Genomic DNA, 23,685 nt, shown 5'->3' on the forward strand with positions numbered 1-23,685 from the left:
CGGTCACTGGGCAGGCCAAGGCCCTTTCAAGGGCATGAAGTGCTGTGGGTTTTGGTTTTGTATCTTTACCTGGTTTGGGAATTGGTATTACAATTTCCTCATGCCATTGAGATGGAAACTCGTCACTTCATACTCTGTCCAACAGTGTGTGGATCTCTCTTAGACATCGGTCATTCAAATGTTTAAGCATTTGATTGTGTGTTTTGTCCGGCCCAGGAGCCGTGACCCTGCACAGCATGAGTGCACTCCGCAATTTCCACTCTGTAAAAGGCACATTGTAGGAATGCAAAGCACTAGAGGCGAATGACTGGAGTTGATCCTCTACCTCGCGCTTGATGGGTAGAAATGCTCCTCTACCTCACGCTTGATAGGTAGAAATGCAGGGTCGTATGTCCTAGAGCTCGACGTATCGGCAAAATGTGACACAATGTGATCCGCAATGACTGATGGGATCGTAACTATATCTCCATTAATGGAAATTCCAGGGACTGAGGTAGTGTTCTGGACTCTGACAATTCGGCAGAGTTTGGTCCACACTTGTCATGATGGAGTATGTGTCGTCATGGAAGACATACTTTTCCCAAGTAGCTTTCTTACTCTCTCGAATCAAGAAATGGGCTTTAGTGTGGAGGCACTTGAACAAAATATGGTTGGCCATCATAGGATTGTGATGATAATGCTTAAAAGCCTGTTGGCAAACACGTATGGCTGCTGGAATTTCGTCAGTCCACCGTGTGACCTGTTTCCGGGGATACCGGACGAGGAAGGTATTGTTTCCTCTGCAGCAGCCAGATTGCCAGTTGTAATTGAAGAAATGTGGTTGTAACTGAAGAAATGTGGTTGTAACTACGTTGAAATAACCGGCCCTTCGGTACTTCAGGCTGTCTTTGATTCAAGAGTGTTAGAAATGGTCACTATAACAGGAGTCATTTTATACTTGCCATCGTAACAGGGGAACAAGTGCACAGCAGCAGAGGGTGACATCCAAGTGAGGGAATGTGCCATGGGTGCTACTGAAGTGAGTAGGTTCCTGTATGTTGAGCACACAAAGATCATACTGGTTAATCAGTTGCTCAGGAAGCCTCCCCCTAGCCCAGGATGATGGAGAACCCCAGAGGGTGTTACAGGCATTCACATCTCTCAGCAAGAGGAGAGGAGGAGATAACTGAGCGATCAATTCTTGGAGTTCATGCACTTGAAGATCATATTCCAGTGGAAAGTACACGTTGCACATCGTTGTCGTTATAGGCAATGGAGCGTGAACTGCTACTGCGTCAAGCTTGAGTTAGTAGCAGCACATCTTCACTAAAGATGTTGGAACGGACACGTTTACAAACACCCCCAGTTGCTGCGCCACCAACAGCTACTTGGTCCTTGGAATAGAGATGAAACCGTCTCATAGTTGTATCTAGAGACAAAAATGTCTGATAGTTGTGTCGTGTCCAGACCTCAGACGAGATTCCTGTAGAGAGACTATGGTGGCTTCATTGACAGATACCAACTGACGTAACTCAGCTATGCTCATTCAGGACAAATATTTCAGGTTCCCTATGGGAATCAGGATCTACAACTCAGCTAGGCGACATTGATAACTATTGCAGTTCCATTGCAATAGTGCCATTGTGTGGACAAATGGTGCAATAAAATTAGGAATTGCTTGTCCTTCCTTTGTCCTCGTATCTGCGATTCTCTGCCGTCATTGTCATCGCCATCCATGACGATGAGTGGTTCAGGCTCCATTTTCTCCTCAGATAAGAGAGATACGGCGACCAAGTACTCTTTGGATGGAAAGCCGTCTGATCAGAAACGGCGGGCCCTCTTCTTGAGGGAACTAGGTTCCCCAAAAAGTGATTGAGAAGAGGGACATTGAGATCCCTCACTCTTCTCCACCATTTTTGTATTTTTTTTGAGGAGAGCTGGCAGATGGTTTGCCAGGCTTTTTTCAGGATGTGGAGACCCCCGATGGTGTTGGAGAATGCTTCTTCTCCAACTTTTTAGGGGAGCTGTGGTGCTTCCCCTGTGGGAAGGCTTCCCAGCCGAGCGTGGGAACGTTGGCAATGATACACTTGTTAGCTTCGCAGGAGGTACAGATACTTTCCTGGGTACTCCAATTTCTTTGATTACATTTTCTTGTTGGAGGCTGGGACTTTTCTGTGCGTGCTGTTTACTAGTACTAGGTACAAAACACTCTGGTGTGATCCACACTTTTGTCATCCTTTCAGCGAAGGAGACTGAGAACTCCGGAGCAGTTATGGACTAGAACTTTCTCTGGGCATCTGGATAAGATAGCTTATCAAGAGTTTTGATCTCCTGGATCATCTTCTCCTCCCTGAATGTGGGAGAGACTTTGGGTATTGGTCGGAGTGCGTGGACCTGGCCGATATGCGCCATAATCTAAAACTTCCAAGTGCCATTTCCCTCGTCCTACAAGATACAATCAGTCAGCGGACTTCGTCGTCCATTTGATGAGGAATAGTGGCCTTTTTTATTATGTATGAAAGTGTATTTTCTAGTAATGTTTTTTTATTTTAATGTGTTATTTTAATTTCTAACTTGAATGATACATATCACTGTACTTCAAGGCAGTGCCTTATTCTATTGTGATTTATATTTTCTATAATTTTATCAGAAAATGAGGCATTGAAAATTGGATCACTGATTATTTTAATTTCATAATTTTTCATCATCATTTGTTTTAAATTCTAGTCAGTGGATGTATTTTGAAAATTTAATTATGTCTTTTTGTTCCATCTCGTACCATTAGGGGCCGATGTTCTAGCTGTTAGACCCCTTTAAACAACAATCACCATCATCATCAGTGGATATTGGAGCATGCTCACCTATGCAGTTGATGCACGCAGGTGGTGGTGTACAGTCGACACCAGCATGTTCACCTTTCCCACTCATCTTACAGGTCGTTGGAGCCTGACATCGCAATGATGTATGGTCAAATCTTGAAGTTGTAACCCTTTATTGGGGCTGGAATGTACAGACGTACCATCAGGTGTTACATTGAAACCTTGATACGTTCGGGCAGGGTCTAGGCTTGTCAGGATGAAAATGCCTGTATCGAGCAACTTATCATTGACACGTCTCGGCACCCTGATGAGCTAGGTTTCTGATCATGTCGTCAATGGAAGCCTTAATCAAATCCTTGTGGAAGATAACTCCTTTGCAGGAGTTCAGGGATTTGTGCTTCTCGGTGTTAACTACCACATTCCCGAACATGTTAGATTTCAGTAGCTGTCTGGACTGCTCAGCTGTTAATGTCTTGATCAGTATGGATCCGTCACACAGCTTACGTATCTCATCTTCACCTCCTACGATTCACGCGACTGCATTGCTAATTAAGAAAGGCCTGTCGTCTAAGAAACTCTTTCCATCAACCTTGGAGGCAACAAGGAATCGAGGAAGACGTTAGTCACTTTCATAGTCAATGGGTATTGGAGTATACCTCTAATGTTTTTTAACTTTATTTGACACTGTTTTGAGGTTGCTATCCTTAGAATAAGAGGGAATATAGGGTTCCGTTTTTGGTCCAACAAGTAGCTAGGAAGATAGTCATCCTTTGACATGGCCCCGCATGCCAAGGTAAGGCTGCATACTCCAGAGGTACCCGGTATCTGGAGGTGGGCCGCTAATGACTCCTCTCCCAGTAGCCATGCAACACATTGTCACAACCTAAACTTGTGATTGGGTCTCTCTCTCTCTCTCTCTCTCTACCCGAGGCAGAGAGGCTGGCTGGACAGTTGGAAAAAAAATTAAAATAAGGTGGTTAGAAGAGAAAAGGAAATAAATAGAAATGAAGGGGAAAAAAGCAGACACCTCTCAAGAAACACCTTGTTAGTCTGGCCCTACTCTGTGGCCAATCCTGGATCAATGAGTGCACAAGCCCCCACACTAACATCAAGGTCTTGGTGTTCCTTGAGGAGGACTCTGTTTAGAGTTAAAGTCCTTCGAGGAAGCTCAAATCCAGAGGTCTGTCTCTTTGTGTCCAGAAAGTTATGAAGAACAGGGATTGTTTCCTCTTTCCATTTTCGAATCTACTTTGTTGTAATGTGGAAGTTCTCTTGTTCCATCTGTTGAGCTATTGCTATGGGGGGTCTCCGTGATTCTGTTTCAATGGCATCGGATTGGAAGGTTGGGGTTATTGTTAATCTGCCTGTGCTCACAAACCAAAGCATCCTGTTGAAGATTTGCAGGGGTTATGTGGCTGATAGCAGGGAGGTAGTGTGTGAAGGCAGAAGGATTCAGTCAGCAGTATGTAAAGGAAGTTGCTTATAAGGATTATATTCGGGTAGAGACCGACTAATATTGGCTAATATCTATGATAATAAAGACATTTACAAAAAGACACAAAATTTGAAAGCTGGAAAAGCAGCTGGTATTGATAAGATTTTTGGGGATATATTAAAGACAGTGGGTTGGGATATAGTGCCATAGGCTATCTGAAATACGTACGTGATTTCTGTTTGCATGAAGGAGTGATACTAAGTGAAAGGATAGTTGTAATAGTAGCCCCAATATACAAGGGAAAGGGTGATAACAGACCAGTCAGCTTGACATGTGTTGTTGGTAAGCACAGTTATATTAGAAACATTTGCAAAATTACCAGCTAGTTTGATAGAAAGTCGTTTGGGTTTAGGAAATTATATTGCAGGTAGGTTCAACTTGTTGGATTCCAGCAAGATATTTTAGATTCAGGAGGTCAGGTGAATTGTATTGCTGTTGATTTACCCAAGACTTTTTATAGGGTAGATCACGAGAGACTACTGATGAAAATGAGGGCTATTGGTTTAGATAAAAGAGTGGTTAAATGGTTGGCTAAATTTCTAGAAAATAGAAAAATAATTAGAGTAGGTGAATAGTTACCTGATCCTATAATAATTAGGCTGTTGGAAGGTTCCACAGGGCAATATTATTAGACCTTTTCCTTATATATCTATGTGATCAAAACTATCCGGACACCTGGCTGAACATGATGTACAAGTTCGTGGTGCCCTCCATCGGTAATGCTGGAATTCAATATGGTGTTGGCCCACCTTTAGCCTTGATGACAGCTTCCACTCTCGCAGGCATATGTTCAATTAAGTGCTGGAAGATTGCTTGGGGAATGGCAGCCCATTCTTCACGGAGTGCTGCACTGAGGAGAGGTAGCGTTGTCAGTCGGTGAGGCGTGGCACGAAGTCGGCGTTCCAAAACATCCCAAAGGTGTTTTATAGGATTCAGGTCAGGCCAGTGCAGGCCAGTCCATTACCGGAATGTTATTGTCGTCTAACCACTCCGCCACAGGCCGTGCATTTTGAACAGGTGCTTGATCGTGTTGAAAGATTCAATCGCCATCCCCGAAGTGCTCTTCAACAGTGGGAAGCAAGAATGTGCTTATAACATCAATGTAGGCCTGTGCTGTGATAGTGCCACGCAAAACAACAAGGGGTGCAAGTTCCCTCCATGAAAAGCATGACCACACCATAACACCACCGCCACGGAATTTTATTGTTGGCACTACACGCTGGCAGATTACGTTCACCAGGCATTCGCCATACCCACACAATGTTTTTCCACTGTTCAATTATCTAATGTTTATGCTCCTTACACCTAGCACGGCGTCGTTTGGCATTGACCTGCGTGATGTGTGGCGTGTGGACAGCCGCTCGACCATGAAATCCAAGTTTTCTCACCTCCTGCCGAACTGTCATAGTACTTTTAGTGGACCCTGATGCAGTTTGGAATTCCTGTGTGATGGTCTGGAGAGATGCCTGTCTATTACACTTGACGACCCTCTTCAACTGACGGCGGTCTCTGTCAGTCAACAGACGAGGTCGGCCTCTATGCTTTCGTGCTGTACCTGTTCTTTCACGTTTCCACTTCACTATTACATCAGAAACAGTGGACCTAGGGATGTTTAGGAGTGTGGAAATCTCACGTGCAGACTTCTGACACAAGTGACACCCAGTCACCTTACCACGTTCGAAGTCCGTGAGTTCCGCAGAGCGCCCCATTCTGCTCTCTCACGATGTCTAATGACTACTGAGGTCAGTAATATGGAGTTCCTGGCAGTAGGTGGCAACACAGTGCACCTAAGATGACAAACATATGTTTTGGGGGTGTCTGGATACTTTTGATCACATAGTATATGTGTGTGTGTAAATGATATGAGTAAAGAACTGGAATCACAGATAAAGCTATTTGCAGATGATGTTATACTCTGTAGAGTAGTAAATACATTACAGGATTGTGAGCGACTACAAAAGGACGTGTACAACGTTGTGAGATGGACCGGAGACAATGGTATTACGGTAAACTGGATGAAAAATCAGGCTGTAAATTTCACTAAGAGGAAATGTCCTCTCAGTTCTAATTACTATGTTGATGCGGTGGTAGTACCTCATGAGGATCACTGTAAGTACCTAGGTGTTAATATAAGGAATGATCTTCATTGGGGTAATCACATTAACAAGGTTGTAAAGAAAGTATACAGATCTCTTCACATGGTTATGAGGGTATTGAAGGGTAAAGGAGAGAGTGTATAAATCTCTGGTAAGACCACAGTTATAGTATGGTTCCAGTATATGGGGCCCACACCAGGATTACTTGATACGAGAACTGGGAAAGATCCAAAGCAAAGCAGCACGATTGGTTCTTGGTGGTTTCCGATAAGACAGTAGTATTATGAAAATGTTGCATATTTTGGGCTGGGAATACTTGGAAGTAAGGAAACTGAGCTGTCAGTGGTATGAGATTAGTGGATGATTAAGCTTGAGTGGAAATTTTAATAAGTAGGAAAGATCATAAATATGAAGATAAAGTTGGAATTCAAGAGGTTAGATTGGGGTACAGGGGTAAATATTAATTTATGGAACGAGGAATAAGGAATTGGAATAATTTATCAAGGGAAATGTGTGATAAATTTCTGAGTTCTTTCAAAATATTTAAGAAAAGGTTAGGTATACAATCGATACTGAATTGGCCACATGGGCAACAGCACGAAATGCAGATCCTTGATGACTGATGATTGTGTTTTTATTGTTATTCCTGGGGCTTCTCACCAAGAGGGTCAGATATGAATTTCAGGCAGTGTATGTAGCATCTGACGGTTTATATTCATTGCCTAGATGTTAGACCCTTTTAATCATCATCATCATCATCATCATCATCATTCCTCAGAAGACAGGAGTTTTTTTTGCTATGATCATGATAATAAAAGTCATGTATAACTGTAAACTTGCTTGCTGTTCACATGTTCATATACAAAAGATTCCATGATTTTGGCATTTAGGCTATATTAGTTATATTCCCAAAAATTGAAAATCCAGTATTGGTAATATTACTACAATTATAGGATTGCATACTTTCTTCTTCAGTGTGCTAAAATTTCCTATTTATTGATTTTGTGTTAGGCCATGTTTATAACCATTGCATACTTGAAGTAAATATAGACTGTTTATAGGAGTTGTAGTGGCGCACTATCTTCAGTCTGTAACAAAGAGCGTTGCACTTGGAGCAGAATTAGCATATCAGTATGGTCCAAGTGTTCCTGGAGGAGAAATTGCTGTCCTTTCAGCAGCTGGAAGATACACAGGTGAGTTTTTCTTTTGAGAAATGAGTATATATTTTGTGATTGTTGATTATTTTGATATATTTTTAATCTTGTGAAATGTATAGAATAGGTGAACTTCAGTTCTAAACCAATTTACGGCAATACTAGATTAAGTTTTACCCTGATACAAATACTGCACCAACAGCCAAACAAATATGTACATGGCTTCCATTCATAGAAATAAGGTTTCTGTCTGTGTCAGACCATCCATTTTGGCCAGTATGAAACATTGCCCTCAAATAGGGTGTTTATCTGCTGTTTGGTACAGGAAGGAAGGAATTGGTGTTGTATTTTATTTTTATGTAGACATACGTGGTTTCAGTGGAAGAAAAAAAACAGAATTGTACACAGTGAAAATGTGTTTTGCTGAAAAAAAAAAAAAAAGAACGGTTCTGTAATAAAAGTAATTTTTTTGCAGATGAGATTTCATTTGAACTTCCTTAAGTTCAGTGCAACTACTCTTATGATGCTGTAGAAACTTATACAGTGCTTTGTAACCTGCCACTATTTATGCACAAAAACAAGACTAATACCTGTAGCTGTAAATGTGGTTTGAAGATCATAGATTTGAGGGAACTTAAAGGAAAATAACATATTGTGTACATTTTTTACTGAACCCAGACAATCTAATATTGACAACTAAAGACAAAACAAACTCAAGAGTACAGACACACAGATGCAACAATATAAACTATTATGAGCTTTACTCAGTTTGTAATGCTGATAGGTGACCAATTAATTGGCATCATTTTCTGGTAGACATTGGACAATAGTAGTGTGACATCATACATACAGTCCCAAAGGCCACACACAATAAACCCTAAAGTAAATGTAATAACTAAAAGTTTTAATTTAATTTAAAATACTGGTTATTTTCTTCAGTTTTATTTTGCGACATTGATAGGCGATCAAATTAATTGGCGTAATGTACCGGTAGATATTACACAGTAGTAGAGCAACATTGTAAATGCAGTCCCAAGAACCATATAATTTGTTTACATCACCCCAGGCTTGCTTTAAATTCAGGTACTTTTAACTTGCATGCTACTGAGTTACCCTGGTTTAGTTTCTCCTATTCAAATCCAGTAACAAGCCCATCATTTTCATAAAATTTTCCTGTCTTTGATCCTCTGAAGGCTTCTCTTTATTTTCTGGCATTTTAAAACTTTGCGTTGTCTTTCTGCCAACATCATACGTTACACTCGGAACAATCCTTTCTCAGCCTATACGTTATTAGCACGTTTTGTCTTGCGTAAAACCTGCAACTTGAATGAAGCTTATCTCACAACCTCTCCGCTCTTTATTCAGCTGAATACACTTTCCTTTCCACACAATCTGCCATGGCTGGAATAGTGACCAAAACTCAATGCATTAACCTGATGAGTGCTACGCCCGCCTATAGACGGGCTGACGCAGCCGGTCCACCAGTGCTACGCCCGTCTATAGACGGTGTGCAAGAATTTTAATTTTTTTGAGTTTCCTGGTTCACTTTTAAGTGCGAATTTGATCTCTGACATGTTCTGCCATCTGTTGGGCATTGTGTAGAATTAACTATCAGAGATTATAGCTTTGGGAAGTAACTTACAAAGCTTTTTGTAGATGTCTGTGGAGTTCATCTGTGATGTAAACAAACATGGCGGAACAACAATTTAGATGCTCTTTCAGCGATGTTATTTCGGATCACAGAATCTTTCAGTTATTAACCACAGCGGAAAGTGATGATGGAGATAATCATTTTAAGGAATTGTTAAGTGATTTTGAAAGTGAGAGTGATAGAGAGAGTGCCGAAAATATTGTATGTGAGAGAGAAACAGAGCCTCCTTCTAAACGAAAGAGGAAAAACACGGTGAGTACAAAAGTTATTTTATTGCTAATTTCGTGGCGGATGGATTACTTTTGTTCACTAGAGTTTCAGGTAACTGTGACAGGCTCTGAGGGCCAAATAGTGTTTGATGACAATCCAAAAACCATTGATTTTTTAGAAACTTTTGTGCCAGTGGAATTGGTGCAGATAGTTGAACAAATCGGCATCACAAACAACCAGTATAAAACATTTAATTATCACCACATTCCCGGTTTTGAAGGTATTTTAAAATATCAACTTATATACTTCTAAGAAGTTACATGTGTTAGTTGCCTACAGATTTTAGTGAATAATATTATTTTAGGCTCTTTACTTTGTATAAAGATAATGCACACATGGGCACATAAGGTGTAATTTTGTTTTCTCTCAAAATAATATTGAACATAAGTATAGGAATTTCCATTTGCATTTAGATTTATAAACAACCAACATTTATAAACATTTTAAGCTAATCACCCCACTGATAAGTTAAAAATTGAGGCTTGTACAAATTTTTTACATACGATTGAAAAAACTCAGCACTGAGGTACCAAACAGTCAACTGGTAACTCAGCACTTAGAAAGTTAACACAATGTCAACCCAAGCGACAGTTGATCACAAGCCACAAATTGGAAAAAGATATGTCAAAGCTCAAGAGATTTTTCTTTGTGACCTTGAGCTTAGTTGTGATGCAGGTGGCAAATGCTACCTCCACAGGCCAGGACAGTTGAATGATACAAATAGAAAATCACAAAAATGAGTCTTCAAATGCTAGGCTATGCATTTAATTTGATTAAAAGTTTTATTAATACATTTTAACATAAAGATAATCTTATAATCAAACTAGAACCGATACAATAATCAGGATTTGGAATCTATAAATATTACCGTAATTGTATGCAATGTATGTTTGTTATAGTGCAGTATGTTATAAGTTCTGCTAAATGAAAGTATTACTATTGTGAGCAGAGAAAGTTTCTTCCATCTAGTACATGCAGGTTGTACCTTTAAATAGTATGAGTGCTTTTGTTAATGAAAACCAATGTTGTTCAGTAAAAGACATATTAGTGTACATATGTAAATAAAACTAGTGTGTCTTGGCTGTTGGTTATGTTTTCCTAAGCATTTTGGGTCATTCTGTAATGACTGGTACAAAATCCAAAATTTTTATCTTGTTTGTTACCTCAGTATGGAAAAATGACTGGTCTGATTCACGTGAAGTTTCATTGTTTATACTCTTTTTATTCCAAACTAAAATTTAAAGAGCATTATGTTAGTCAAAATGCGAGGGGGTTTAGATCAGATTATGAATTTGAAGTCAGAAGCCTGTGTAAATACCGTTGAACTTCCATAAATCAAACTTCTATATGTCTTATTTTCGATAACTCTAAGTCATTTTAATTTCCCAATGATATTGTATCTATTTTATGTTATATTTTCCTCTATAATTCGATACTCAAATATTTCGATACCTCAAGGAATATCTCATTCCCCAGGCGTAAAATGTTTATCTTTCTAGAAGTTGAGGTGAAAATATAGTTGGCTGAATACTGGACTGAGACTTGGGGATTGGGCGTGTGGTTAGGAGCACGCAGCTGTGAGCTTGCATCCGGGAGATAGTGGGTTCAGACCCCACTGTCAGCATCCCTGAAGATGGTTTCCATGGTTTCCTATTTTCACACCAGGCAAATGCTGGGACTGTACCTTAATTAAGGGCATGGTCGCTTCCTTCCCACTCCTAGCCCTTTCCTATCCCATCATCGTCATAAGACCTGTCTGTGTTGGTGCGACATAAAGCAAATTGTAAATGGGGATTGGAACATGAACCTTTGTTCACGTTGGTTACGGTACGGTATCTGGAGAAGTTATTTCTGTCAGTATTGTGTGGTCTCCTACTTTCCAGAGCAACGTTGCATTCCCCTAAGGTTTCGGCCACAGTTCAAGCGGCGAGCGGAGTGTTGCGTTGTGTGGCATCATAGATGGAACTCAAACCTGCGTTAGCAAATGCATGTGGCCATAGTGTCAGCGGCACGTCATCTTGGAGAAGAAGTTGGTTCAAGGACAACGCTACCTGTCGCTGGCCGCACACTCCTGTTTGAGATTTCAGCTGCGCCGCTCGCTATAACTGTTAGTGAATTAACAAGAGAAGAGATGAAAGTGCTAATTTCTGAAGTTCAAACCAGAACTTTCCTATGGAACAACAGAGAGAAGAACTTCGAAAACCTAATAGTGACAAGAAAATCCTATGTAATATATTGCCGATATGAAAACTTGTGTTCAGCATTACATCAGACTTTTATGGGTCTCTGGAAGTTGGTGACTTGCTTCTGTAGTCACACCTAAAGTTTAGTAGGAAGTCTATTTGAAAAATCTTATCAGGAAATCAATTCAATTCTCCGTGTAAATTATGAAATTCCCCATACATTTCACGTTATTTATTCTAAAATCAGAGACAAACGAGAAAACTTTGAAACTGCCATGATATAGTCACAACGTGCAAGGGAGATGCCGCGCCGCTTACTGACTCTCGCTAGATGTCCACACAGACGCTCTCTCCTCCCTGTTCTTCAGCTTTTCGATAGCGGCAACGCTCTGCTTGCCGCCTGCACTGTGGCCGAAGCGTAAGACGCATGAAGTATCACGCTGCGAAATGAAAGCCTTGAATAAGACCCGTGCCCATTTAGAAGCAGTATTTTCAACAAAAACAAGGTGTGGGTGGTATTTGGGATTATAGGGTAATTATTTTCTGTGATTTCATTATTTCATTGTTAAATTATTATTGTACTGCTAATTCATGTCTTGGCTGTCAAATTCAATTTGACACAATAGTTAAAATATTGGAATTTGTTGTAAATGGCCAACCTACAAGACGAAATCTCTTTCGATAAATGCAAAATTCAAACTCTACAACTCCGTTATTAAACCTGAAGCTACCTATGCTTGTGGAACACTATTCAATTTGAACACCAAATCAACAACAGATAAATTACAGAGGAAGAAGAATCCTTAGAAAAATCATAAACAAGAAACACCATGTACAGTAGATGGACAATGGCGATTATTACCTAATGGAGTTGTATACCAGGAAACTGAGTCAGTAATAACACAATGCAGAAAAGGAGGGTTGCATTTTTCTGCTACATATCAAGACTACAGAAACCAGGGTACTGAAACATCTTTTCAACTACTTTTGGAAAAGTAAAACCAAGAATAATTGGTTCAAAGAAGTCCAAGATGATTTAGATGAATTAGGCTTTGACAATCCAGCAAATTGAAGACCGAGAAGAGAAGAGGATCCTGAGAAACAGAGGCTCGAGACTTAAACTAAAAATGTTTACACGCAAATGGTACACTATAACTGATGAAGGCAGCTAGGTCAGAAAGAATGAAGTTCTGGGAGAAGAAGAAGAAGAAGAAACAAGCCAAATTTCTAGTTAATACTCTTAAGACTTAAATGTATATGGATTGATTAAGTGCTCCAATGTGGGTGTAAAATAATTAATTAATTAATTCATTTATTAATAATAAATAGTGGTCCTGTTATCAATAAATTTAAAAAGCAACACACTTAATGGAATAGAATTAGTTGTTAAAACTTGGCTAAATCAAAATAATTTAGAAACTTAATTTATAAAACCTCATAACTCCACTGTTCAGTGTTATTTTTGATGTAGAAACAAAATTGAATGAGGCAATGTTGAAACATCAATTTTTATTCAGTTATTTTGAAACAGCCTTCCTAGAACCTAAAATATGAATTCTTGACAAATGTCTTTTGTTTTTCGTTTAAAATCACAAAAAGTGGAGGTATGAGGTTTTATTCACCGACTGATGATGTGCTTTCTGAGTTACTACAGTTGCATCACTCTCTCATGTACATAGTTTCAGGAGCACTGATTTTTCACGTTTTGCAAGGAAAAATCTACATGGGTGCAAAATTGAAAACTGTCTGGAAATCATTTTGAATGTACTGTAATTTTTGAGATTTTAGTTTTTCAGTTATACAGTTTATGCCAGCAATTAAAGAAGTGTTCTTATAGCACAGTGGGCTAGGAGCTGGCTTTTTTACGCAGGTTCAAGCCCCCATAAAGTCATTTTATTTTATAGATAGCTGTTGTATTTATCTGTATGCCTTTTTTCATATTATAATATACCGTATTTACGCGAATAATCCCCGCCACCAAATAATCCCTGCACCCTAACTTTAGGAAGGCTGATTTTAAAAAAAAAAGCCAACATTGACGCAAATAAAACTCGTACCCCAATTTCGTGCCTTTTTTTTTTTTTTTTTAAATGTGCGGGTATTATTCGTATATATATATATATATATATATATATATATATATATATATATATGCTAGGTATATTATGATTAAACTTTAGGATTAAATGAATTATCAGTAAAAGGAATCGTGTAGAACTAAACAAGGCCACGGAAATAGTTGCACGTAGAGGTTCATGGAGGCATTTATTTAATTCACAAAGGCTTGTTGACAGAATGCTGAGAAGGAAGTATGTAATGGATGGACGGATGGCAACAAAAATAACTTGGAATTGAAATAAATCGAGACTTTGCCGAATTGAGGCTTGAACCTACGCTGTTTCCACATTTGTTTTTGGAAAATCCAATTAAGGGTGGGTAAATGAATTTAAAAGTGAGTTTAATTCTTTGTATGAGTATACTTATATCACAAAAATGAAGGATGTTAAGGATGTAAAAATTGGTATTTGGAATCTCCTCTAAAATAAACGCACATTTTTGTGGGGGGTGAACTTAGGGGGTGTAAAAACAGTTGAATTCTTTTTATGAGGATACAAATAAGAAGTGGACAAAAAACAATACATCACTAAGGGTTTTGACTGGGAGATGAGGAATGATGACAAAAGTATACGTTTATATGAAATGGTTTGAATTACAAAGTTAAAATGTCCTAGGTGGTAAATAACAGAAGGTTTGAAACAAATTTAACTGTTCAGAGAGTTAAATGTGGGTTAAGTTCCAAAAACAAATAGTATATTAATTCCTCCTCCGAAACGGTGAAATAGGAAATATTTTTAAAAGTTCCACCGCTAAAGTGTCAAATGAGTTTAGCTCCGTAAACTGAAATATTCATCCCTCCAAAACCGTTCGGTGTACAAAGTTGTAATTTTACAAGAAGGGTCTTCTTTTATGTCCTAGGTGTATAATACCGAATACTTCAAAACATTTCTCCCTTAAGAGGTTTAGATGGCAGTTGATTCTCAAAAACACAATAAACCGTTTCAGGCACAAATATAACTTTTTTTTTTTTTTTTTGAAGGGTGGTCTTCTATATCCTAGATGTTAATACATATTTCAAAACATTCACTCCTTAAAAAACATTCATTCCTCTATTACTGTTCGACGTAAAAAATAATTCACGGGATGGTCGCTTTAACGTTCTAGGAAAGGTTTAAAACATTCAAATTCTTCCATACGAGGTTCGTGTGAGTGGTAGATTATAAAATAAATAATCATTCCCCCAAAATTGTTTGATGTACAAACTGAGGACGTATTTTACAGACTCAGCTGACAGTGGACACGTCAAAATTTAAAACTTTGAATAATAACTGTCATTTTAAAGCCATAGCGAAGCACGGGTATCTTACTAGTAATATTATATGGTTTAGCCATACGTACACTTTAAATAGGATTTGAGGAACTGGTAATTTGTTTTTGGCCGGTCTTATCAGCACCTGGGTACTAAGCAGACTCCAACCAATGTGTGAAGTGTCTGTCTATTGGTTGTTTTGACCAGAAATTAGATTATTTACATCTTTGGGATCAGTTTATGAGGATGTCTCGATGGCTTAGGGGTAGCGAGACGATCTTGTGGTCCCAAGAGGCAGTTTCTGACCTAACTGAAGCAAGTTAGTTGGATCTTGGAAGGGTGGAAGAATTCTAATAATCTTGAATAATGTGAGTATATTGAGTGTTCTTTTCTGTTAGGGTATTCCACTCTCTCCAGGAAAATGCCAGGATAGTATCTATTTCAAGACCCAGAGCACCTACCCAAATCCTAGTGCTAAATATTATAGTAAATGCACTACTACAGCCACCACAATATAATCGTATATCAAACCCATTATTGTAACGTTCCAGACGTTACAGTGTAATTATGTTAATTTTATTATGTGTAATTAATTCAGGAATTTAACGTCATGATATTTATTTGGTATGTAATTGTATTATAATTCATGTTTAATCATTTGCTCACTATCATTTCATTACTTTGTAACTACGACTTATAAACGAGGGCTGAATATCCTAATATTCACTTAGATTCTTGCGACAGTCGGTTAAAATTAACTTGCAGTAGATTTCAGTTATCTTGCCACATCACCGAGGAGGAAGGGAGGACAAATTTAGACAACAAGTTCTGAGAAAAGCGAGCACGTGTTCACGCGTCCTAACGTAAGCTACCGTATTTCGACCAGAATTATTCGAACTGATCAACGCCTATATTTTCAAAGGAGCGTCATGTTGCCATGGATACTGAGTGAAAGGACGAATAGAAGAACAGTTGATATCATGGATATGGCCCATCAACTCTAATATCTAGAGTGGGGAGAGAAGTGTCATCTGATTGGACCACGTGGTAGCGGCCTGTAATTAGCGCGAGAGAAGGTTATAAGAGGGCGTGTTGGAGCTCCTGGAGGGTCTCTCTACAACGTCTTATTCGCTTCTGCGAGTCTCTCTACATTATTCTACGATCTTCTACGAGGCTTCTACTTGATTTTCTACTTGATTCTGCGTCTCGATACTTAGAAATTCTGAATGAGGGGTGTATAGCCACTCTTATCAGGAAGTACGTACAGCACGGCTATAAGACCGGTTTGAACCAGTCTAAGTCAATAGATAGTTTTAATCTAGATAGAAATGAAACTTCAGAGAACATTATCAGTAAAGTTGGAAGGATTCTTAATTGAGTATCCTCTCCATATAACCCAAGGTGGTTCTTCTAACTGTGACATAGGGCTTATCTCCAATCTATGGGATAAAGCATAATAGGGAGTGTTAGTTTTGAAGTCATCTTCCAATTAGTGGTGGGTGCAATTTGTAAGGCAGGAATGGTACTGAGCTGCAGATGAAGAGATATCAAAGACGGCCGGTGATGTTCCCGCTACAAGGAGGGAAGCTTTCCAAGGACCAGCAGAACAAGACGACATGGTGAGCAAGCGAGTTAAAGATATTGCAAGTTTTCGCGAAGTAGAGTCATTCAATTTTTTATTAAATTCATTTTCTATTTTAAATTCAGTTCTCGTTAAACCGTCGTCATTCATATTAAATATAATAAATAGTATTTTTCTAGTTCATTGTAATCAATCTGCCTTAATTAGCCTTTTGATTTCTAATTCTCCTACTTAATGATTAGTGTACTATCACCCTACCCCTGTGATAAGAGTCTGTCCAAGCTTGATTATAAATTTTATCTTTAAGTCCTCAACTTAAAGATTGGCGCCCTTTGCTTGCTTGGTTGCATTTCTCATTTGATGATTGTTCTCCGAGAGGGGAAGTCACATAAATGCCGCTCCAACGTGTGGCGAGAAAATCATTAAGTACGGAGCAGTTAATGACAGTAACGATATCAGAATTCGTATTATGGGCAAAATTTGGATATCCACGTTTCATTAAGAGTGTTTGATTGTGGGAAGGGTCATGGCTGATCAGACGAAAGAGGAGAGGATGTTGCGTAGTGGACGGGCGATAAAAGGCAATAATGTATTGAGTTCAGAGGAAGAGTTGTGTAGTCTTGTAGAGGAAATTGAAGATAGAAGTGTAAGTAGTATGGAGAGTGAAGGCAAGCAGAAAGAAGTCAGTATGGAGTCAGATGATAGTAGGATGGGGGGCGAAGCGGAAGTAAACACTAACAATGAAAGTAATAATAATGATCAGTTAATGGGAATGATGCAGTTAATGTTAAGTAAGATAGAGGACAGTAAAACTGAAATAAAAAATGAATTGGAACAAACTAAATCTGAACTTAAAGAACAGTTAGAGCAAACTAAAGCTGAATTAAGCAGGGAGATGAGGGAAAATAAGGAGGAAGCGAATCGGAGAATGGACGAACACAGTAGGCAGTTACGCGATCTGGTGGTAAAAAATGAACATTTTAATAAGCGATTAGAGGACCAGGAAAGTGAATATGTACGGCAAAGGAAAAAGGTAGAAGAAAAGTTTGCGGAACAGAGAAGTGAATTCCTGGAATTAATGGGGAAGGAAAACAACTCTACTAGGGAGGAAGTAATGAGGCACGTCACTAGTATTGATAAGAGAGTTGAGACTCAAAGAGGGGAAATACGGGTATTTAAAGACCACGTCCAACAAGAGATTGACACGGTAAAGCTTAGAATAGAAGATGAGACCCGGGCAAGGGAAGAAAGGTTTGCGATAGCTGAAGAGAATAAGATTGAAATTAGGACATTGAAAGAGAAGCAGGTTAACTTGGAGAGCGAAATTGATAGGAGAGACAAAGAGGTAGAATGCCGGATGGAGAAAGCAGAAAATCAGTTAAAACAGGTGGCAAAGGATAAACAGGTTTTCACGGGAAGGCAATGTCTAGGAAATAGCTACATTAGGGAAATTGAACTACCTAAATTTAATGGGAAACAAACGAACCCGCTAGATTTCCTTAAGATGATAGAGAAACGGTTTGAAAAGCGTCTAGAGGAAGGGTCTATGGACTGGGAAGACGTTATGGAAAATATTGACCATGCTTTTGTAGGAGAAACTCGGTCTTGGTTCATGGTATATAGGCAGACGATGACGAACCTGAAAGAATTCAGAAATAAATTTAGAGAGAAATTCTGGAATGAAGCGATACAAGCTAGGGAGAGAGAAAGGGTGGTATTTGGGAGGTACAAACAGCATGAGGGAGTTACTATGACCGAGTACTTCCTGGCACATGTCATGATTTGTCAGAACTTAGATGGTATAACCGAAGGGTCTGATGTAGTAAGACTACTTTTGAGACATTTTCCGGACAGGGTGAGAGAAGCGGCCTGTATGCAAAAAGTTGGAACTATTCAGGAGATGGAGAACCTACTAGGCAGTTTTGATGCGTTAGGTAACCTTAGAAGTAGAACGGAGAATATTCAGAACTTTAGTCATCACAACGGAATGAGACATAACGGTAGTACACAGAATCACGAAGCTCGCAATCAGTTCAGACCTCAGCAGAACAGCAGGAGAGGAGCAGCTGAATATAGGACAGGAAATTCCCAACGGAGGTCAGAGCAATGTACTAATGAGTCCAACGTCAATACACAAAGGGAACCTTTAAACTAACGAGAGGCTGTAATGTTAGGTCAGAATTCCAGCCTAGTAAGAAGGTAGCGAAGTGTCTTGCCATGAAAGTGTTACCATATGACCTAGATGTTAGAAACGATTTGTTGTATGAACCCGAGCAGAATAATGGAGATTCAAGTAATAAAGTAGTCAATCCCGTTGTTAAATTGAAAGTCTGGGGGGCGTGGGTTAAAGTTTTGATTGATTCTGGTAGCCAAATATCATGTATTAGTTCTCAGTGGTATGAGTCATTAGTGAAACAGGGTATTCAGTTGGAGGAAATGCCTGTTAAGTCTACTTTCATCATTACGGCTGTTGGAAAGAGGTCTAAGCAAATTTGTAAACAAGTAGCTGTCCCGATCTGTATTAATAATTTTATTAGCGTTCAGATATGTTTGGTAATTCCGCATTTAATATTTGATCTTATCTTGGGATCTGACTGGTTAACGTTAAAATTGGCTCAGTTAAATTACAATGATCTAGTGCTAAATTTGAGGTGGAATAATGAGGATATTAAGGTCAAGTTTGAGGAGGAAATTCAGAGGAAAACGGAAGTTAGTACAGTGTGGAGAATGAGAGAGGTTTCTAAAGTAAATGAAGAGGCTAGTGAGGGCCTGAAGTTGTGTCAGTTGTGGATTCATGAGGATAAAATATGTGGCTTGAAAGAAGCCGTAAGTAGAAATGAGTTGAATGAAGTCCAGAAGGACAAGTTATTTGAAGTGTTATGTGAACACGTGGAGATTTTCTCCGAGAAACCTGGTGTTACCCATCTGTATGAACATTCTTTTTCTGTGCTGGATAAGACTCCATTCAGCGGACCGCGATATCCGATACCACACAAATATGCAAAAGCAGTAGAGGATCAAATTCAAGCTATGTTAGCAGACGATGTGATTGAATTATCAAACAGTCAATATGTTAATCCCTTAATTGTTGTGCCTAAGTCTGATAGATCAATACGTCTGTGTATTGAATGCGAGAGCGTAGTGAGAGTGTTAGGTTTGCCTGAGGAACCCCCTCGTAATGCTGAATTTTACGTCCGACTGGCACGGGAGAACCTGATTAAATCTGGAGATAAACGTAAAAGGCAACAGAAACGTAAGGTACGGGATAACTTTGAAGTAGGTAATATGGTTTTGGTGAGAGTTCCCATGTTGTCAAACAGTGAGGATAAGGTAACGAAGAAATTTTTTCTTTTATATCAAGGCCCTTATAAAGTACATAGAAAACTAGGACCCTGTGCTTACAAGTTAGCGGATGGCGAGAGCGTAATGAATGGTTCATACAACATTAGTAGTTTAAGGAGATACCTGTCGTGTGAGGTGGCTGAACCGGATTGTGAGATATAGGTCAGTAACTCGGGGAAGTTGCTACTTGTTATGTCAGACTACGAGCGGTATGTGTTTACGTCTCAATTGTGGTGGTATTTCCTAGTTGTGTTTGAAAACAAGGAAAGTGTTTGTGTGGCGGTAGATTTACGCGTTCATTGACGATAGATCATCTGTTTTCCGTATGTGAGGCCATGAAATTTTATATTTGTTTTCTGAGAGGTTACATAAGGCTAATTAAAGCTGACGACGGCAAATAATTAATTTTCCCGTATGTGCATTTCTAACTTGCAATAGATTTACCGTGAGCTTAAATCACGTGTGTATGTGTGTGAAGTGTATTACATCCTGCTTCAAGATAAGGTGAAACATTCGAAAGAGTGATAAAAGTGTAAATTATTTGTATCATATGTTTTCCATTTTTTAATGTAAAAGATTGGAAGAGAACGTGTTACTGCTATCTAGCAAAGCATGTCGGAAAGAGGGAGAGTAAAAAGACAAATAGACACTCGGCAGAGTTTGTAATCTGAATTGTATATATATTATGTTATATTCTCTAGGATAATCTTGTTTTTTTACAAAAGTGAAAAGTTGCTCATGATGGGCATAATTTAGCATCTAAACCTCAAGATGAACTGAAATAACAGACAGTCGCAATGGGAAGCAGTCTAAGCGAGATATGGAAAGAGTGAGATATAATTAATTGTATGAAAATACTGTCGCTCGTAATGGGCAGGTAATAGGGGTATTACAAGTCAATGTGGGAGTAAGTGTGTGAGTTCTCAACTCATGTGATATTTGTTAAGAACTCATGGGGGGGTATGTAACGTTCCAGACGTTACAGTGTAATTATGTTAATTTTATTATGTGTAATTAATTCAGGAATTTAACGTCATGATATTTATTTGGTATGTAATTGTATTATAATTCATGTTTAATCATTTGCTCACTATCATTTCATTACTTTGTAACTACGACTTATAAACGAGGGCTGAATATCCTAATATTCACTTAGATTCTTGCGACAGTCGGTTAAAATTAACTTGCAGTAGATTTCAGTTATCTTGCCACATCACCGAGGAGGAAGGGAGGACAAATTTAGACAACAAGTTCTGAGAAAAGCGAGCACGTGTTCACGCGTCCTAACGTAAGCTACCGTATTTCGACCAGAATTATTCGAACTGATCAACGCCTATATTTTCAAAGGAGCGTCATGTTGCCATGGATACTGAGTGAAAGGACGAATAGAAGAACAGTTGATATCATGGATATGGCCCATCAACTCTAATATCTAGAGTGGGGAGAGAAGTGTCATCTGATTGGACCACGTGGTAGCGGCCTGTAATTAGCGCGAGAGAAGGTTATAAGAGGGCGTGTTGGAGCTCCTGGAGGGTCTCTCTACAACGTCTTATTCGCTTCTGCGAGTCTCTCTACATTATTCTACGATCTTCTACGAGGCTTCTACTTGATTTTCTACTTGATTCTGCGTCTCGATACTTAGAAATTCTGAATGAGGGGTGTATAGCCACTCTTATCAGGAAGTACGTACAGCACGGCTATAAGACCGGTTTGAACCAGTCTAAGTCAATAGATAGTTTTAATCTAGATAGAAATGAAACTTCAGAGAACATTATCAGTAAAGTTGGAAGGATTCTTAATTGAGTATCCTCTCCATATAACCCAAGGTGGTTCTTCTAACTGTGACATAGGGCTTATCTCCAATCTATGGGATAAAGCATAATAGGGAGTGTTAGTTTTGAAGTCATCTTCCAATTAGTGGTGGGTGCAATTTGTAAGGCAGGAATGGTACTGAGCTGCAGATGAAGAGATATCAAAGACGGCCGGTGATGTTCCCGCTACAAGGAGGGAAGCTTTCCAAGGACCAGCAGAACAAGACGACATGGTGAGCAAGCGAGTTAAAGATATTGCAAGTTTTCGCGAAGTAGAGTCATTCAATTTTTTATTAAATTCATTTTCTATTTTAAATTCAGTTCTCGTTAAACCGTCGTCATTCATATTAAATATAATAAATAGTATTTTTCTAGTTCATTGTAATCAATCTGCCTTAATTAGCCTTTTGATTTCTAATTCTCCTACTTAATGATTAGTGTACTATCACCCTACCCCTGTGATAAGAGTCTGTCCAAGCTTGATTATAAATTTTATCTTTAAGTCCTCAGCTTAAAGATTGGCGCCCTTTGCTTGCTTGGTTGCATTTCTCATTTGATGATTGTTCTCCGAGAGGGGAAGTCACATTATGACGCACTCGAGTACACAGCGGGTGGTGATCGAATATATCTTCAGTCCCTAAAACAAATCAGCAGTAACATAACCATGGCTGACAACTGTTAATGTGTGCTATGTCTCTTCTGCTCTCTACTGGATGGCATTACTGCTACAATTGTTGAAAAACTAACTCATCATTGATGGGTACAACATCTGCTAGATAAATGAAATTGAAAATGAGTCAAATTTTCATTTTCTTACATGAAAATTATTTTCTGATTGCTAAATCCTTTTACTCCCATTGTTGCTAACCAGTTGGAATAATATTTTACTTGTTTTCAGGCTTAATTCACTTCAGAATTCCTAGAATGTATAATTAGTTACGTATACTGTACTATTTTGCTTGAATTGTAAGCTTCTTTATTCAGAGCCAATTTGTCATTATGACTAACATTATACAAAGAACCTGATTTTTTCAAGTGTGTTATATCTGTTTGCAGGAGATGACTATGTAGTTAGTGGGACGTTAGGTGGTGCAGGTTTACATATGTGCTACTATCAGAAAGCCAGTGACCAGCTTCAGCTTGGAGTAGAGCTAGAAACAAATTTTAGACTACAAGAATCTGTTGCTTCTATTGGGTACCAAGTTGACCTTCCAAAGGCTGACCTGTGTTTTCGTGGTGAGTTATGTTGTAAAGTAATGGAATGTTTTTGAAGTCATATTTTTCTGTGTTATCGTACAGATATAAATAATTCAAAGCCTTTTCAGTTATTCAGTAAGTTACATTTGTTTGGTGTTTAAGTGATCTGTGTATTCTACACAGTGTATGTAAACCAATTGAATCAGTACTATTTCAGAGGATTCTCATCTACATTGATTTTATATTGTCAAATTTGTGTTTGGTACTTGATGTAGATTTGGACTTTATACTTCCGCCATAGCCGGGTTGACTGACTTATATAAAGTGCAACTGTCACACTACACTTAACAGGCCCACGGGGCATCGGTCATCTCCTCGAAGAAAACCGGACCAAGAATGGAACTTGTAAAAGCACACCAAACAGTCGTGTATGCTGAATTCAGTGGTTGTTCCTGTACAACATGTGGAGGAGTTGAACCCCATATGCAACAATTCTGTGCACTCACTGCACCTCTCAGAGTAAAATGCACGTCGTCAGTCCACAGAATATTCCCTTGCCACATGTTGTCCACTCCCATGGGCGTCAAAAACTGAAGGGCAAATTCACGGCGTTGTGAAACATCTTGGGATTTCAATTTGTGAACAGGATGAAATTTGTAGGGATACCAGCGTTAAATGCACTGTAAAAATCTTGTGTACTGTTGACCAGGGGAGCGTCAATTTAATGACACAGCTCGAG

General features: G+C 38.9%; 1 protein-coding gene across 1 annotated transcript in view; it reads left to right on the top strand.

Moving 5' to 3' along the window:
• LOC136856877 (mitochondrial import receptor subunit TOM40 homolog 1) overlaps positions 1–23,685 on the top strand; it is an 87,821-nt gene that overhangs the window by 47,923 nt on the left and 16,213 nt on the right. The window contains exons 3-4 of the mRNA XM_067135094.2: positions 7,451–7,582; positions 22,806–22,985. Of these exons, the coding sequence (XP_066991195.1) occupies positions 7,451–7,582; positions 22,806–22,985 (312 nt within the window). The remainder of the gene's footprint in view (positions 1–7,450; positions 7,583–22,805; positions 22,986–23,685) is intronic.

The sequence above is a fragment of the Anabrus simplex genome, chromosome 1, assembly GCF_040414725.1.
Source record: "Anabrus simplex isolate iqAnaSimp1 chromosome 1, ASM4041472v1, whole genome shotgun sequence".
Taxonomy (NCBI): Eukaryota; Metazoa; Arthropoda; class Insecta; order Orthoptera; family Tettigoniidae; genus Anabrus; species Anabrus simplex.